The sequence below is a fragment of the Sciurus carolinensis genome, chromosome 7 (genome assembly GCF_902686445.1).
Source record: "Sciurus carolinensis chromosome 7, mSciCar1.2, whole genome shotgun sequence".
Classification (NCBI taxonomy): domain Eukaryota; kingdom Metazoa; phylum Chordata; class Mammalia; order Rodentia; family Sciuridae; genus Sciurus; species Sciurus carolinensis.
Genome location: NC_062219.1, coordinates 89,552,712 through 89,570,253, shown reverse-complemented (window position 1 = coordinate 89,570,253; position 17,542 = coordinate 89,552,712). Strand labels below are relative to the sequence as shown.

Below are 17,542 nucleotides of genomic sequence, written 5' to 3'. Positions count from 1 at the left end.
AAAACTGTATACTTATGCTATTTGTTAGTGTGAGTTTTAATTCAAATGCTGTCACTGATTTGTGAATTACTAATACAATCGTTGTTTTTATTAAGAACCAATAAAAAAAGAGAGATGCTTTAGAATTTTCCTGTTGTTCCTATTGAGTTGGAGACATTATATATTCATGCCATAAAGATCTTTGCTATGAACATTGGGATGAGGACCAAGGTTTTTTTTTTTTTTAGTCTTTTTTATATCATACAGCAAATACTAAAATTATAGTGTTTCATATTTGTGTAGTGCTTTACAGTTTGCAGAGTTGCTTTTGAGGGTTTTAGTGCCTTTTTTCTTTTTAATATGGAAATGCACATTAAATATCTATTTTAATGAATACCTTATAAAACTATCATTGTGTCACTGCATGAACTGAACATTTTTAACACTTTGAAAGTTTGCATGTTCCTTCCCTTTTTATAATCTCATCCTTTCTCCTATGAGTAATTAACATCCTGACTTTTTATAGTGGTTGTCATTGTCGTCATTATCATCACATCTTTGCTTTTTATCATAATTTTATACCGATGTACATACTGCCAAATAGTGTAGTGTTTTTGTTTGTGTGTTTTTGTTTTTGTTTTGTTTTGTTTTGGTACTAGGGATTGAATCCAGGGATGTTCAACTCCTGAGCCACATCTCCAGTCCTTCTTATTTTTGTTTGTTTTTTGTGCTGTGGGGATTGAACCCAGGGCCTTGTGCTTGCAAGGCAAGCACTCTACCAACTGAGCTATATCCCCAGCCCCCTTCTTATTTTTTATTTTGATTCAGGGTCTCGCTGTGTTGCTGAGGCTGGCTTTGAACTTGCAATCCTCCTGCCTCAGCCTTCTGAGCTGCTAGGATTACAGGCATTTGTCACCATTATAGCCCAAACATAGTGTTGCCTGATTTTGAGCTTTTAGTGTTTTTCTCTTATTATAGCCTAAGAACTGCCCATATTATCTTTCCTGATTTACAAATGCCAAATTTGGTCTGATGGAGATTGTATCAAACATCATTTTAAAGGAACAGATGCAAATTCAACCTGTAGATATTTTGACTGTGTTCTATATTGATCATGTTGTCTTTTTAAAAAAATTTATTTTTATAATTCCTTTCTAAATAATTTGTTCTAATTAGTTATACATGATAGTAGAATGCATTTTGACACATCATATATAAATGGAGTATAACTTCTCATTATTCTGGTTGTATATGATGTAGACTTACACTGGTTGTGTAATCATATATGCACATAGGGTAATAAGGTCTAATTCATTCTACTATCCTTCCTATCCCTACACCCACTCTTCTTCCTTCACTCCTGTCTGTCTAATCCAAAGTACCCATTTTCTTCCCTAGCCCCCCTCCTTATTGTAAATTAGCATCCACACATCAGAGAAAACATTCTGCCTTTGGTTCTTTGGGATTGGCTTATTTCACTTAGCATGATAGTCTCCAGCTCCATCTGTTTACCTGCAAATGCCATAATTCCATTCTTCTTTAAGGCTGAGTAATATTCCATTGTGTATATATACCACATTTTCTTGGTCCATTCATCTGTTGAAGGGCACCTAGCTTGGTTCCATAGCTTAGCTGTTGTGAATTGAGCTGCTGTAAATGTTGATGTGACTGCATCACTGTAGTATGCTGATTTTAAGTCCTTTGGGTATAAGCCGAGGAGTGGGATAGCTGGGTCAAATGGTGGTTCCATTCCAACCATTTTCTGAGGAATCTCCATACTGCTTTCCATAGTGGTTGCACTAATTTGTAGTCCCACCAACAATGTATATGAGTGTACCTTTTCCCCCACATCCTCAACATTTATTGTTACTTGTATTCTTGATAATTTCCATTTTGACTGGAGTGAGATGAAATCTCAGTGTAGTTTTGATTTTCATTTCTTTAATTGCTAGAGATGTTGAACATTTTTTTCATATATTGATTGTATTCATCAATTTATCTTTTTATATTTGGTGCAGGAAACTAAGGCATAGGTTAGTGCTCAGATGTAGTAGTAATCATTTCTAGGTTTCTAGTCATCTCTTCCTCAAAATGCTATAAAAATGATCTTTGTCTAATCTTTTTTTCGCTTTTTTGGCATTTTGTGGCCCTTAACATTTGCTGTTATTGTTTTTAATTCTTAATTTTAAAATATTTCATCCTGGTCTCATCCTTTCTAGAAATGCAGATTGTGATCATCATGATGTCATTATAGTTTATCTTAACTGCTGGTCTCTGTGCATTAACTTTAGCATTTTTTTCTGCAAGAGATTATATTTGCCATTTTGAAAAACACAAACCTGTAATAATGACCTGAATATATTTTGTAACTTTTTAAAAAATTAAAGTGATTGGGACTGGGGTTGTAACTCAGTGGTAAAGTGCCAAGCATGCTTTGAGGCCCTGAGTTTGATCCTCAGCACCACATAGAAATAAAAAAATAAAGGTATTGTGTTCACCTACAACTAAAAATATATATATATATTTAAAAAAATTAAAGTGATTGTATACATTTACCCTTGTGTTTATTTGTTATAATTCATCTTCACTCTTGTGACAAGAAGGTCTGTTCCATCTGTTAGTTCACCTTTTCTTGTTCAAAATTTAACATTATGGTTGCTATTAGGAAGCATATCCTTATATAAGGATGTAGTGAGAATTTATTGACTGGATTTTGCATTTGTTTAAAATAAAAAGCAGAAACCTTTATCATCAAATAAGTACTAAATTGCCTCACTTGAATCTTAATTTTCAGAGAGATTACTTTGTATTGAATCATCAACAAATAACCTGGATTAGAAGATAAATTTGCCATATTTTATTTTTCAATATCACTTATGTATCATAAGCATTGAGTATTTCTACTTTTCACATGTTGATTCAAACTAATATAATAAAACATGAATTAAAAGTGGCCATTTTTTAAAAAATAAACTCATCAAAACTTTGGGCTATGTTTTAGAAAGAAAAAGAAAAAAAGAAGGAAGAGAAAAAAAGAGAGAAGGAGCCAGAAAAGTCTACAAAACCACTTACAACTGAAAAGGTAAAAAAAATTTTTTTACATCTATTAATATTACCATCTTATTTATATAGTTATATTAAGGACCCTCTGAATAGTTTTGATATGCAACTAGGTTTTTTTCTATAAGTATTTGTTACATACTGTGTGGTAAGCATTTCCTCCTGACTTGGACCATATGATTTGTAATCTATTATAAATGTGTGTATATATATTATCTTAATTCCTCAAGGACAAGTATTCTCTCATGAATAATATAGAGAATGATGGATTTTGTTGCTTTGGGTTTTTTTTTTTTTTGAGATTAGGTCTTGTTATGTTGCCAAGGTCAGCCTTGACTTGTGATCCTCCTACCCTAGTCTCCTGAATAGCTGAGATTACAGGCATGCGCCATGGCACCTGACTTTAGAATGTTGTTTTTAGCTTCATACACAGACTTCAGTGGAAATTTAGAAAACAAAGAGGTCATAACTGAAGGGACTTTCAGGAAAGATCTTGTGCTTCATAACATTTGAATTAGATCTTGAACTGAAGGAAGGATTAAGATGGAAGGCAGGAGTGTATTAGTTCAGGAGAACAGCCTGAAGATAGACACAGAAACTGGAAATAGATGGAAGTATGTTTATAAATGGAAGTATGTTTAAAAAAAAAATAGTGAGATTGGAGGCTGGGCATGTAGCCAGTGGTAGAGTACTTGCTTAGCATGTTTGAGGCCTTGGGTTTTAATCCCCAGCACTGCAAAGGAAAAAAAAAAAAGGTGAGTTTGAAAAAATATATATGTTTATGTGTAAGAAGCAGTGAAAAATAAGGCCAGAATGATAGATTGAACTCAAATTGTAGATGTTTGTTATTTGAGGGGAGGAAAGCCATGGGTAGCACTTCAGTTTCTAAAGCAAGTGATGCACCCAATTTGGAAGTGTTTCTTTGGAAGATCATTTTGGCAGTAATGTTCAGGATAGATGCGATAGACAAACTGAAGTAAGAAGATCATTGTACTTTTGCAAAGCCTCTGATTATAAAATTATGGCAGTTTGGCTTTGGATACATTTCATCATATAAACCTAGAAGCATGGTAAGGGAATCATCAATAAAGCAGCATCCTTGATTTCATTTGTTTAACTTTTAAAAATCAACTTTATTGAGACCTATTATATTACCACAGACTTCATCCATTTACAGTGCAGAAATATATAGCGGTTCTTTCTTTGTCATTTATTGGAATAGTCTCTCAAAAAATTATAAACAAGCCTTCAACATTGAAGAGATATTAAGTATCCTGAGACTCTCAGTTCCTTAGTGTGACAATTGAAGCCATCTGACCGTTCCTTTGCTTCGCTTTTCATTTTTCACACCATTTAGACTCTTCCATGTTAAATTCACCATGTCACATAACTGTATTTTCCATGTGTTAAATTGTTTTACCAACAACATTCTTTTCTTTCCCTACCTCTCACTAAAACTTCCTTATTTCACCTTTTCCATAAAGTCAATTAGGTATCTCAGTTAGATACACTTTTTCTTTTCCTCAAAATTCTGCAGACATTGTTATGCACTTGATTTTATTACTTGTTACCTTCTGTTACTGTTTTTTAAAATATATTTTTAAATTGTAGATGGACACAATATTTTATTTGTGGTGCTGAGGATTAAACCCAGTGCCTCACGCGTGCTAGACAAGCACTCCACCACTGAGCTACAACCCCAGTCCCATATGTTACTATTTAATTGTGTCATTAGATATTTAACACAGATAAGTAGGTATTTTGTTTCCTGAAATAATTCATTGATCAGGCGGAGCTAAGTCTTATGTTTCCTTACTTTTGTAATGGTTTCTTGTGTTAAGTACAAATAGATGGATTCATTGATGCTTTTCATCTCATAATTCCTTTTGGTGTCTTGATGCCAAGGTCCTGCAGAAAGATTAATAAATTATTATTTAGTACTAAGTAATTAATTAAATCCTAAAGACTATTGAACTATTTTGCTATGTGGAATTCCTTGAACTATGTTTTAAAATACCTTTCAATTAAAAATATTTTAATATCACTATCATTGTTTTGGTGATAGTTTACTGAATTAAATTTTTACCTTTTACCACATTAAATTTAGGTGTTAACTGATTTAATGCTTTTAAAGTGGTGATTAAATTGGTTATTATAACCTATTGACTTAATTAGCTAGCTTTAGCTCTTCTCTGGTAGCTTTAGTGCATGTCAGTAAGAAGTTGTGAGTGAAATCACTTATATTTGATTACAAAGGAATTTTCAACTCACTACCACGTTTTATTTTTTGTTTCTAAAAGTTAGAAATTTTAAAATAGTTGTATAAATGCCTTATTTTTATGTGGTAAGATATAAAATTTAACCACTTTTTAAAAATCATCTATTTTTTGTCCTTTATAAAAAAAACATTTCACCATTAAAATATGGTAAGCGTCTAATGCAGTGACCTTGTGTGTTTGTAGCCTTATGTGTAAATAATTGCTGTGATAATGGGCCTCAACAGAGTATGATCTCTGCACAAGAATCTTGAGAAGAGGCATTTGAGTATGTGAACAGTGAGGAATCTAGCAGTTTGTCTTTACTATTTTCCTTTTAGCTATAGGTTTTATTTAACCCTGTTCATGCCTCATCTGTTTCTCTTGTTTACTCTGCAAAGATTCAGGACTCCTGCTGCTAATGGTGGGGGATTTGCTGAGAGGAAAGTCATATAGAGGGAAATACTTTAGTTCCTACAAAAATTTTGCGATCAAATAGTGCAGAATATGTAAGAAAGAAATACACGTTTTAAAATATCACAGTGGAGAAACTGGAAGAACAATAGCACAAATGAAGAAACTTTATTTAACAAATAGGTGTTTTTCTTGTTATTCTTCCTGAGGTATTATTTCCAGGAGGCATAAATAATCCAGAGAAGAAATTGGTATAATAGTAGTTAAACTAGTAAGAATAGTCAAAATAGAATAATATCCTTATCATTAAGATTAATTGGCTTTATTAGTCTGCTGTATGCCAGAAACTGTGCTAGGTATATAACTTACATTACAGTTGTACATAATAACCTTTATGTATAATTATCGATCATGTACCATCACCCAACTCAGGAAATAAAACAAGGTCAGCACCTCAGAAACTCCCCCTACCCCATGACCCTTCCAAAACAAAAATCATTTCTCTTCCGCTCTATGAGTAACCATTTCATTGCATCTTTTTTTAATGTGTGTGGTGCTGGAGATTGTGAACCCAGGGCCTTAGGCATGCTAGGCAAGCACTGTACCACTGAGCTACACCCCTAACCCTCATTGCATCTTAAAAATAGCTTTACCATCTCTACATGTATCTCTAAACAGTGTGGTTTGATTTTCTCTATTATGATTAAAATGATATTACTAATGTTCTTCTACATTTTTTAGTAAGCATTTTGTTTGTAAGAGTCAGTCATGTTGTGTATAGTTGTATTTTAACCATGTTGTTTCTTAGTATTATGTGTATGTGTGTTTCAGTTTATCCATTCCACTGTTGACCAGTGGATAATATGTGAGTTCAAACTAATATAAGTAGTGCTGCAGTGAATACTTTTATATGTGTGCATCTAAGCAAGTATTTCTTTAGGAAGTACCTAGGAGTGGAATTTCTGGGCCATAAAGTATGTGTATCTTAAACTTCACGGCCTGATATCTAACTACTTTCCAAAGTATATACTGAAGATATTCTTAACATCTTCACCTTCTCGACAACATGTGGTATGACCAGGGATTTTAGTATTTGCAGCCTAGTGAGTATGTAATGGTATCTTATTGTATCTTTACTACCCATTTCTTGATTGCAGATGAGGTGCAATACCTTTCATATGTTTATTGCAATTTGGATTTATTTTTCTAAAATCTTGGTTCAAAAATTTTGCCTGTTTTTCTGTTATATTGCCTGTCTTTTCTTCATCCATTTGCAGTAGTCTATACAAATATAGAGGGCATTTTATTTCTGGGTTATGGTAGCAGAATTTGTCACTCACTCTTCCTGGTTTTTGAGCTAGTGAGAGAAGCTTCCTTGTTTATTCCTGACCTCAAAGGAAAAGCTTTCAACTTTTTGTGTGTGTTATCTTTATTCCTCACAAAAACTACAAGGTTGCTCTTGGTCCATTTTGTAGAGTGGCGAACTCAACTCAGAGTATATAATTTGCCTAATGTCATCTAGTTTTGTTGAAGAATTTATGGAAAATGGGTTGGAAAAATAAGGACTTTTATTTATCTTTTTAAGGCAACACAGATTAAACTCTGGAGCTCTTATCTTCTCATGTGTTTAAAAGAATACTTGATAGCAATTAATAGGGATTAGTATTCTAGGATCCTTTCTCTTCTTTTAAACTAAAGGTATTTTTATACCTTTATTTATTTTTATGTGGTGCTAAGGATTGAACCCAGTGTCTTACATGTGCTAGGTGAGTGCTCTACCACTGAGCCATAACCCCAAACTCCTAACCCCACACCCCTAATCCCTAGGATCCTTTCCCTAAGTTTCATTTATTTCTATAAATAATTAAAGCCATTAATACAGTTCTCCTTTTTTGGGGAGACGGATACTGGGAATTGAACCTAGTTAAGTACATGCTCTTCCATTGAGCCATACACCCCATCCCCATTAGTGTGATTTTTGATACAGTGATGGTTTAATAAATAGTTACTTGAAAAATATATTAATTTGGCAGATAAGCTTAGGATTCACCTCAAGGCTTTAGTAAAGGAAGAACAAACTAATTTCAAAATCAGAAGATAGGTAATAATTAATATTTGAGCTGAAATTAATGAAGTTGAAAATAATAAAGCAATACACAGTATCAATGCAACAAAGAATTGGTTCTTCAAAAAGATAAATCAGATTGATAAACTCTTAGTCAAACTAACCAAAAGGAAGAAATAAAATTAGAAATGAAAAGGAGATAATCACCACAGATACTTTTGAAATCAAAGGATCATTAGAAACTATTTTGAAAATTTATATATCAATAAAATGGAAAACCTAGGAGACACTGACAAAATTTCTAGATACATATGAACTACCCAAATTGAACTAAAAAGATACAGAAAACCAAAATGGACCAGTATCAAGTAATGAATTTGAAATAGCAATTAAAAACCTACCAACAAAGAAAAACCCAGGACCAGATGTATTCTCAGGTGAGTTTAGATCTTTAAAGAAGAATTAATACCAGTCTTTCTCAAATTATTTCATGAAATTGAAAGGGAGGGAACATTTACAATGCTGTTATAACCCTGGTACCAAAACCAAAGACACATTAGAACTGTCATGTATAACCAATTAGAACAAATTTTTTTAAAAAGACACATCAGAAAAGAAAACTGCATACCCGTATTCCTGATGAAAGTAGATGCAGAAATACTTAATAAAATCTTAGCAAACTGCATTCCAAAACATATCAAGAAGATAATATACCATGATTAAGTGGATTTCATCCCAGGGTTGCAAGGTTGGTTCAACATGTGCAAATCAGTAAATGCAATTCACCACATGAATAGAATTAAGTACAAAATTCTTAAAGTCATCTCAATAGATGCTGAAAAGACCTTTGATAAAATCCAGCATCCATTCATGTTTAAAATGCTGGATAAACTAGGGATTGAAGGAACTTACCTCAAAATTATAAAAACTATGTATGACAAACCCAAAGCCAACATCATACTGGACATTGAAAAACTGAAAGCAGTTCTTCTAAAATCAGAAACAGGGCTGGGGAGATAGCTCTGTTGATAGAGTGCTTGCCTTGCAAGCACAGGCCCTGGGTTCAATCCCCAGCACCGCAAAAAAAAAAAAAATCAAAAACAAAACAAAGATATCCATCCTTGCACTACTATTCAATATAGTTCTTGAAACTCTAACTAGAGCAATCAGCAATAGAAGGAAATTAAAGGGATATCAAAAGAAAACAGATATCAAACTATCTTTGTTTGCTAATCCTGTATCTAAAAGACCCCAAAAATACTCCATCAGAAGACTTCTGGAGCTGATAAATGAATTCAGGAAAGCAGAAGGATAGCAGGATACAAGATCAACACTTATAAATCAATAGCTCTTTTACACTCCAGCAGTTATTCTGCTGAGAAAGAAATCAGGAAAACCATCCCATGCACAATAAGCTTTAAAAAAACAAAACAAAACAAAATTAATCTAACCAAAGAGGTGAAAGATCTCCACTGTGAAAATTATAGAACACTAAAGAAATTGAAGATCTTAGAAGATGGAAAGATCTCCCATGTTCTTGGATAGGCAGAATTAATGTTAACAGAATGGCCCTACTACCATAAACAGTGTATACATTCGATGCAATCCATATCAAAATATCGATGACATTCTTCGAAGAACTAGAAAAAAGAAATCTTAAAATTCATTTGAAAGAATAAGAATAGCTGAAGTAATTTTGAGCAAGAATAGCAATGCAGGAAGCATCACAATACTTGATCTCAAATTATACTACAGAGCTATAGTAATAAAAACAGCATATTATTGGCATCAAAATAGATATGGAGACCAATGGAATAGAATAGAAGACACAAAACCAAACCCACATACTTATAGCCATCTTATACTTGACAAAGGTGCCAAAAATACATGTCGGAGAAAAGAGCCTTTTTAAGAAATGTTGCTAGGATAACAGGTTATCCATGTGTAGAAGAATGAAACAAGGTCCCTATCTCTCACCCTGCACAAAAGTCAACTAAAAATGGACTCATCAAAGACTCGGGTATTAGACCAGAAATTTTGCAGTTGCTAGAAGAAAACATAGGGCCAACACTTCATTATGTTGGTACAGGCACTGACTTCCTTAACATGACTCCTAATGATCAAGAAATAAAGCCAAGAATCAATAAGTGGGATGCCATCAAATTGAAAAGCTTCTGCACAGCAAAGGAAACGAGTGTGAAGAGAGGAGCTTACAGAATGGAAGGTAATTTTTACCAGTTGCTTCTTTGACAGGGATTAATATCCAGAACATACAAAGAACTCAAAAAACTTAACACAAAAAAATAAAACAAATAACCCAGTCAATTCATGGGCAAAAGAAGTACTCAAAAGAAGAAACACTAATGGCTAAGAAGTGTGAAAAAATGTTCAACATCTCTAGCAATCAGGGAAATGAGAATCAAAACTGGACAATAAGACTTTTCACCTCACTCCAGTCAGAAAGATAATTAACAAGAATACAAATAATAATAAATGCTAGCCAGGATGTGAGGGGAAATGTACCCTCATACATTTTTGGTGGAACTACATGTTAGTACTGCCACTTTGGAAAGCAGTGTGGAAATTCCTAGAAAAACTAGGAATGGAACCACCATGTGACCCAGCTATCCCGTTACTTAGTATTTATCCAAGAGAACTAAAATCAGCATACTATAGCCATATATCCATTTCAGCATTTATCGCAGCATAATTCACAATAGCCAGATTATGGAATCAGCACAGATGACCATTAATTGATGAATAGATTTAGAAAATGTGGAGTATGTATACAGTAGAATCTTACTTGTCCACGAAGAAGAATGAGATTATGGCATTTGCCAGTAAATAGATGTAAGTGGAGCATATCATGCTAAGTGAAATAAGCTAGGCTTTGAAAATCAAGGGTTGAATGTTTTCTTTGATATGTGGAAGCTGGCACAAAATAAGGGAAAGAACATGATGGTGGATAATGGGGTGGAGGGTGTGAAGTGGCTATCATAAAGATATAGGGAAGATCTGTGGAGTAGAAGAAGGGGATTGAGAGGGAGGGAGTAGGGATGAGAAAGGCAAGGAAATGCAGAAGGAACTTAAGAAAATCACATTGTATGCACACATAAATATATCACAGGGAATTTCATCTTTATGTAGCAGGGACCAATCAAAAATAAATAAATGAAAGATCAGTAAAGTAGAGGAAAGATAGGAGCAGGAGGAGGAGAGGGGGAAATGTAGGAGGAACTGAAAGGGAGTAAATCAAATTTCATGCATGTATAATTTTGTCAAAATGAACCAAACTATTATGTATAACTATAATGTTCTAATAAAAACTACTATATTTAGGGACTGGGGTTGTATAGCTCAGTGGTAGAGAGCTTGCCTAGCATGTGTGAGGCACTGGGTTTGGTCCTTGGTACCACATAAAAATAAAAAAATTAATGTATTGTGTTCATCTACAACTAAAAATTTTTTTAAAAATACTGTATTTATAATATATACAGGATTTACAAACTCAACTCTAAACAATAAAATTAAGGAAATAATTTGAAATATGAGGCATTAGTGTTAACTATATTCATACTCCTGAGCGATACATCTGGAATCTTTTCATTTAACTGCAGTGTTGTACTTACTGACCAGCCTCTCCTCATCCCTTCACCCTCATAGCTAGAAGATAGGGTTTGGAATTTTCTCATGACAAAGGAATGATAAATGTTGAAGATGTTGGAGATGCTAATTATCCCAATTTGTTCAGTAAACTATTTAAAGCAAGAAAATGTATATATGTATTAATATATATTAGCAAATATTAATTTTGAATTTGGGAGAAATCTTACTACTTTTACTCACATTTCTTACTTTATAAAAAAAAGAAAGTAAACTGAATTCTAGAAGGAGCTCATTGCTTAGAAGTGATTTGCATAAAGTTAGTAGGTGTTGATAGCCCAGGGATTTGAACCCTAGTCTTCTGATGTCAGTTCCCAAAATGTTGAATATGGGGATGTATTTGTGTTGGGGAAATATTTTGATTTGACATGAGTGTCTTGTTTCAGTTCCATTCCTGTTGTACATTCTACATCATGTTATAAAATGAAATGTCCAGATTTTCCTAAAGAACTGTATATTTATAATCCCATCCCATACTCTCCTAACTAGTGAGTTAATTTTTATTGATTTATTAGCTTCTACTTAGCTACTTCTTTGTTCTATAATTAAACTTACTTTTCTCAAGCAATCTACTTTCATGAAAAAAAAATTTTTTTTTTTCTTTTCTTTTCCAGTATTGGCAATAGAACCCAGGGTCTCACATGTGCTAGGCAAGTGCTTTACACCTGAGCTTCATCCCTATTCCTTTTTATTTTTTATTCTGAGACAATGTGTCACTGAGTTCCTTAGATAGGTCTTTAAACAGTGACTCTCCTGCTCAGCTTCCCAGGTAGCTGGAATTACAGGTATATTGCTACTGCACCCAACCTTTATTTTGATTTTAGTCAAGTCTCATTGAGATTTACTTCTTTGAGATGTGCAGGCATCTGTTATTTATTTGGTCAGCAAGAGCCAGGTTTACTTTCTTTACTGGGAGGAAAAAGATAAAATCTAAAAATTTAATAAAGTGAATCAAGCAATTAATTAAGGAAGGTGCTTCTGACATTTGAATAGTTGTTTCTCCTTTGTGCTGTACTGGTAGAAAATTGTGTAAAAATTGACTTTCTAAAACATTCTGTCATACATTAGACATTTCTAATTCACTAAGATTGGTCTACTAGGTTATTTTTCAAGTAACCAGTGATCTGTAAGTTTGTTCATGTGTAGAAGGAGTATTCTATTAAAACAAAGTTATATGAGTTCTCTTTCAGCTTAAGTAAGATCTTAATTTCTCCTTCGTGAGGTTATAAAAGTTTTAGTTTTTCATTTCTTGAAGGTGCATATATCAAAATACAGAAAATGGAAAAATAGTTCCTTACTGGAAGAAAGAAGACTGGTTCTAGTTATTACTATTTTATTACTACTCATTATGTATACTCTTTGTATATTAAGTTCTGCAACTTTTTTTTGTATGTTAAATCTTTAATGTAGGAGTCAGCAAACTTTTTTCTTTGAAGGTTCATATAGTAAGAATTTTAAACTGTAGGCCATAGTGTATTTTTACAACTACTCAATTCTTCCTAATATGAAAGCAGTAATGAATGTGTTCTAATAAAACTTTATTTACAAAAGCAGCCAGTCAAGTTTTTGAGACATTTCTCTCTCCACCGCCTCCCAAATGAAAAGCAGTTTCAGTGAAGATGCAGTATCAGCAGGGGAACTAACCTCTAGTATTTGATCTGTTTCACTATGTCTCCTTGACAAATTTGCTTAATTGCCTAGAACTTCCTTCTTCATTTTTAAAGTAAGATTTGCCTAAATGGTCTCTAGGAGCCTTCTGGTAATGAATAGTTTTAAATTTAGAATGGCTTATTCTACCTACTAAACATAGGGTTAGATTCCTAACATTTTCTGAATATATCCTTAAAGATGGCTTTCAGAACTCTAGAACTGGATTTTATTCAGGGAATTATTCATATTTCAGACTGCTATTTCAGACACCTTAGTTACTGCTCTCTATAATCAGTTTTTTCTCCCCTCCATTAAAATACAAAGTCCAATTTAGGAGAAAACATTCTGTTACTCCTAAAGCAGGCTACTCGTGTATTGGTTCGGGGTGGGGGAATTTGCATGCACGTTTGCCTGCATGTGTGTACACTCTTGTTTTCTTGTATATGCTGTGGTGGAATAGTCTTACTTTAAAAGAGATTGCATGCAACGACATATAGTCCCCAAAGTATATGTTCTGATTTTTTTCTAGCATTAAAAAAAAAAAAAGTGTTTTCTGTGCAGATATTTGCCACTAGTTTCTTGAATTTTATAAGAGAAAAATCAGTTCAGTATATGTCAAAGTAGAATTTGAAATTCCAGGTAGGAAGTAGAGAAACACTAATACAGTAAGAAAGAAAAGGCCCCACTTTTGATAAAGAAGGTTATTTTAACATATGAAAAATATTAGAATCTTTAAGAAGACAATGTAGATGAATAGTGCTTTTTTATTTTTTGAATAATGCTTTTTAAAACTAGCTCGGAATGAAACAAGCAGCCATCAATTTATCCTTTTTGAACAAACCTTTTGTGTCAATAAAATTGAAAAACAAAAGTAAATAAAAGTGATCTAGCCCACTAGTATAAGTAAAGGGTACAATTACAAATCTCTTGAACTTGAAATTTCAATCTAAGTATGGAAAGTTAACAACCAGCTGTAAATGAAATAAATTGTTCTTAGTAAACCATTTAAGTTAAATTAAGTGGCTCATTACCAGATGCTGTACTGATAGGTTACATTATTTAGTACCCTGACAGAGAGATGTTTACACAGCTACCAAGTTCTTAGTGTAATTTAGGCTAAATTACTATAAAGAATGAATACATTTGAGAAGAAAATATTTCTGATAATTAATTCTTTTATTGAAATCATAGAAACATTGGATCTTAGGTGAGTAAGCACATAGATGCTTCATAGATCCTTTTTATTAATAGGTTTGAAAGACTCTGTATTTCCCTTAAATCATTTCATTTCCAGTGTAAAGCTGGACCATAGAGATTAATTTGATAATAACCTTTTGTTTGTAGACTTTTTAAAAAAATGGTGGTTTCAGTATCACTATGTTATGCTTAGAAAGCAGTTTAGTACTGCTTCTCTGTTGCACAAGTTTTATTATGGTATAGATTGCTTGTTTCTGTTGACAACTCCCTTTCTTTAGCTATTAAGCATTTTTTAAAAACAGATTTTTCTCTCTGAAACAGAAGAGATTAAAGTGGTACCCTTAAGTAAAAATAAATAATCTGTCCTGTTTGGTAAATTTATAGGTTTCTTTTTTTTTCTAAGAGTCTGGGCAGATGTATGATAGACTAGTGGATTTTTTTTTATAATCTTGCTTTTCTGCTTCCCTGTAATACTCAAATCATATATATCTTTAAGAAATGAAAAGTACACATAGGCATGAAGAAAAAAATAACAACACTACAGATAGCTTCACTTAGAAAAAATTATTACATCTTGATCATTCTTTCTGATTGTTTCTCATGGAAATATATGTATTCGTTGGATACCATAATTCATCTGTTATTTTGTAACTTACTCTGTTCCTTTGTCATTTAACAATATATCTTGAATGCCTTTTCTTACAAATAAATATACCTGTGCCTTTCTATCTTTAAAAACATTCTGCTGAATGGATATAGCATAATTTATCTTTGAGCAAAGCTAAGACTTTAAAATTTATCCCTCTTTTGAATAATGAAAACCTATGTATGTAGCTCTCTCTTTATATGTATATCAGTATACAGCTGTGTTGTAACTTCCTTTTTACCTCCACATGTTATAACTTCTTACCATCCATTTTAAAAACTGGAATTGCTCTGTCAAAGGATGTGGACTTTTAAGTCTTTTGAAAAATATCAACAAACTGGTACTAGAAGATAGACAAATGTAGATATTGCTAAATGACTCACTAGGGGCAAATCACTACTTACTTGAGAACTACTGATTGAAAATACAGCTCAGTGAAACTATCTCTTGGTGGAAGAATTAATACCTATCTGTTGTGTGATCCACAAAAGGGTACCAGTGATATCAAGGGTTCTTTTGGATATAGACATGAATATTTTCCTCTGCAGTTTTATTCAGAGGCCAAAAGGAAATAATATATTTAATGTATATGAAAAAAAAGTTTATAAGAATGTCATTAAGTAGAAGATAAACTGTATGATCAAATGAAGCAAATCAGCATTGTCTTAATTAGAAGTTATCCAGAGTTAGGCTTATCTTTTAAAATTACGTATCGTTTCATCTAACTCCTGTTTGATTAGAATCATCTTAATTTTGGCAGAAAAAAATAAAAACACAGGATACTGGAATAAAAAGTTCATTAATTTGTAAAATACTTTTGAAGTCTGTTTCTTATTTAACTTAAAATGGTTATGATGGTGAATTACCTAAAATATTTGTATTTTACCACGATTAAAGAAATAATAAATATATTTTAAAGATACCTTGTAGGTCTGCACAATTTTATCTTTATAATCCAGTTTTAATGAATTGAAAGCCATTTTTTTCTGTTCCCTATTTCTTAATTTGTCTTATAATATTCAGCAATAAAATCTAGCTTGAAAGTTAAAAAAAAAAGTTGAACAATGAAAGGATGAGATGGGTAGCATCCATGTTCTATTTTTAAAAATGTGTGTACCTGTATATTACAAAAGAACCTCTGGCCTTGGAAATTTTCTTATGTATGCCTGCCAAAAGATGACTGTTCTGTCTTTTAGAGTTCCCTCTTTCTTATGTTTATGGCCTATTACCAGCCTGGACCCATTATCGATTTTGCATTTAACATTTTTAGCTGTAGATCGGGAGAAATAGATAGGTACTCTGTTTTCTGATAATAGTCAGACATAATCATGAGATATTGTTCCAAAAGTATCCAATATGTCCGATTTTTTTTTGTGTTTGGATTATGAAAAGTTGTCTCATTATATTGTAGTTATTATGTGGTACAAACATTCTTAAAATTTTATGAGAATGTTGGTGGCAGTATATATAATAATCTTATAGAGACCACTGTATAGTTCGTTCTTTTTCCCCATGTGTCCAATACTCTCTTTTTTGGTGGTGCTGGGGATTGGATCCAGGGCATTTAACCACTGAGCCACATCCTTAGCCCTTTTAATTTTTTATTTTGAGACATGATCTCACTAAGTTGCTGAGGCTGGCTTTGACTTGGCATCCTCCTGTCTCAGTTGCCCAAACTTCTGAGATTACAGGCATGTGCCACCATGCCTGGCTCAAATGCAGTTCTCTTGAAGACCTCTGATCATTTGAAGCTTTCCTATTTAGTTTCATAGACTGCAAGCTATGATCAGATGTCATTAGAGCCTACAAATATGCTATATTTTACATTCTATTTATTCATTTCCCTTGAATTCAGTTTCATGAGTGCCCATCTGATTTCTTCATCCCCACCCACGCTCATCTCTTCTCTAGTTTCAGCATAGAGCATGCTGTGGGACTGAGTGAGTGTTGATGTTCTAGCCACTATGATATTCACTGTGACTCAAAAGTGAGACTGAAAAAAAGTAACATTAAGTGGAAATTGGTCGACAGTTTGATTGGTGTCAAGCAGATTAAGTACCACCATTTTGTTTCATTTTATTTATTTATTTATTTGTGGTGCTTGGGATTGAACCCAGGGCCTTGTGCTTGCGATGCAAGCACTCTACCAACTGAGCTATCTCCCCAGCCCCTATGTTTCATTTTATAGTGAATGGTAGGCCACAATTACGACTTTATCAGTGCAATGTGCTGTGAGTTCCTATATATTACTTAATGTTTACCTATCATCTAGGTATAGTCTAGATCATAGTGAAATGAGTAGTCAAAGGGTATTCAATATAGAACTACCTTTAGCAATAGATATAATATAATAAGAGACAGTGTGGAAGTTTAGAGAAATAAGAGATGATGTTGAAATTATTAGGGTAGTCTTCATGGAGGTTGTATACATTTTTTTTTTTTTTTGGGTGCTGGGGATCGAACTCAGGGCCTTGTGCTTACTAGGCAAGCACTCTAGCTACTGAGCTATCTCCCCAGCCCCGGTTGTATACATTTAACATGAGCTTGGGAGGATTGTTAAGGAGGAGGAGAGTGCAACAGGGAGAGGCAGTGACCCAAAAAAGCAGTGAAATT

The 17,542-nt window shown here is 33.1% G+C and overlaps 1 protein-coding gene across 4 annotated transcripts in view; it reads left to right on the top strand.

The window, feature by feature from the left end:
* Smap1 (small ArfGAP 1) overlaps positions 1-17,542 on the top strand; it is a 184,160-nt gene that overhangs the window by 109,632 nt on the left and 56,986 nt on the right. For all 4 annotated transcript variants that reach the window (XM_047557844.1, XM_047557843.1, XM_047557845.1 and 1 more), the window contains one exon: positions 2,981-3,061. In XM_047557844.1, the coding sequence (XP_047413800.1) occupies positions 2,981-3,061 (81 nt within the window). The remainder of the gene's footprint in view (positions 1-2,980; positions 3,062-17,542) is intronic.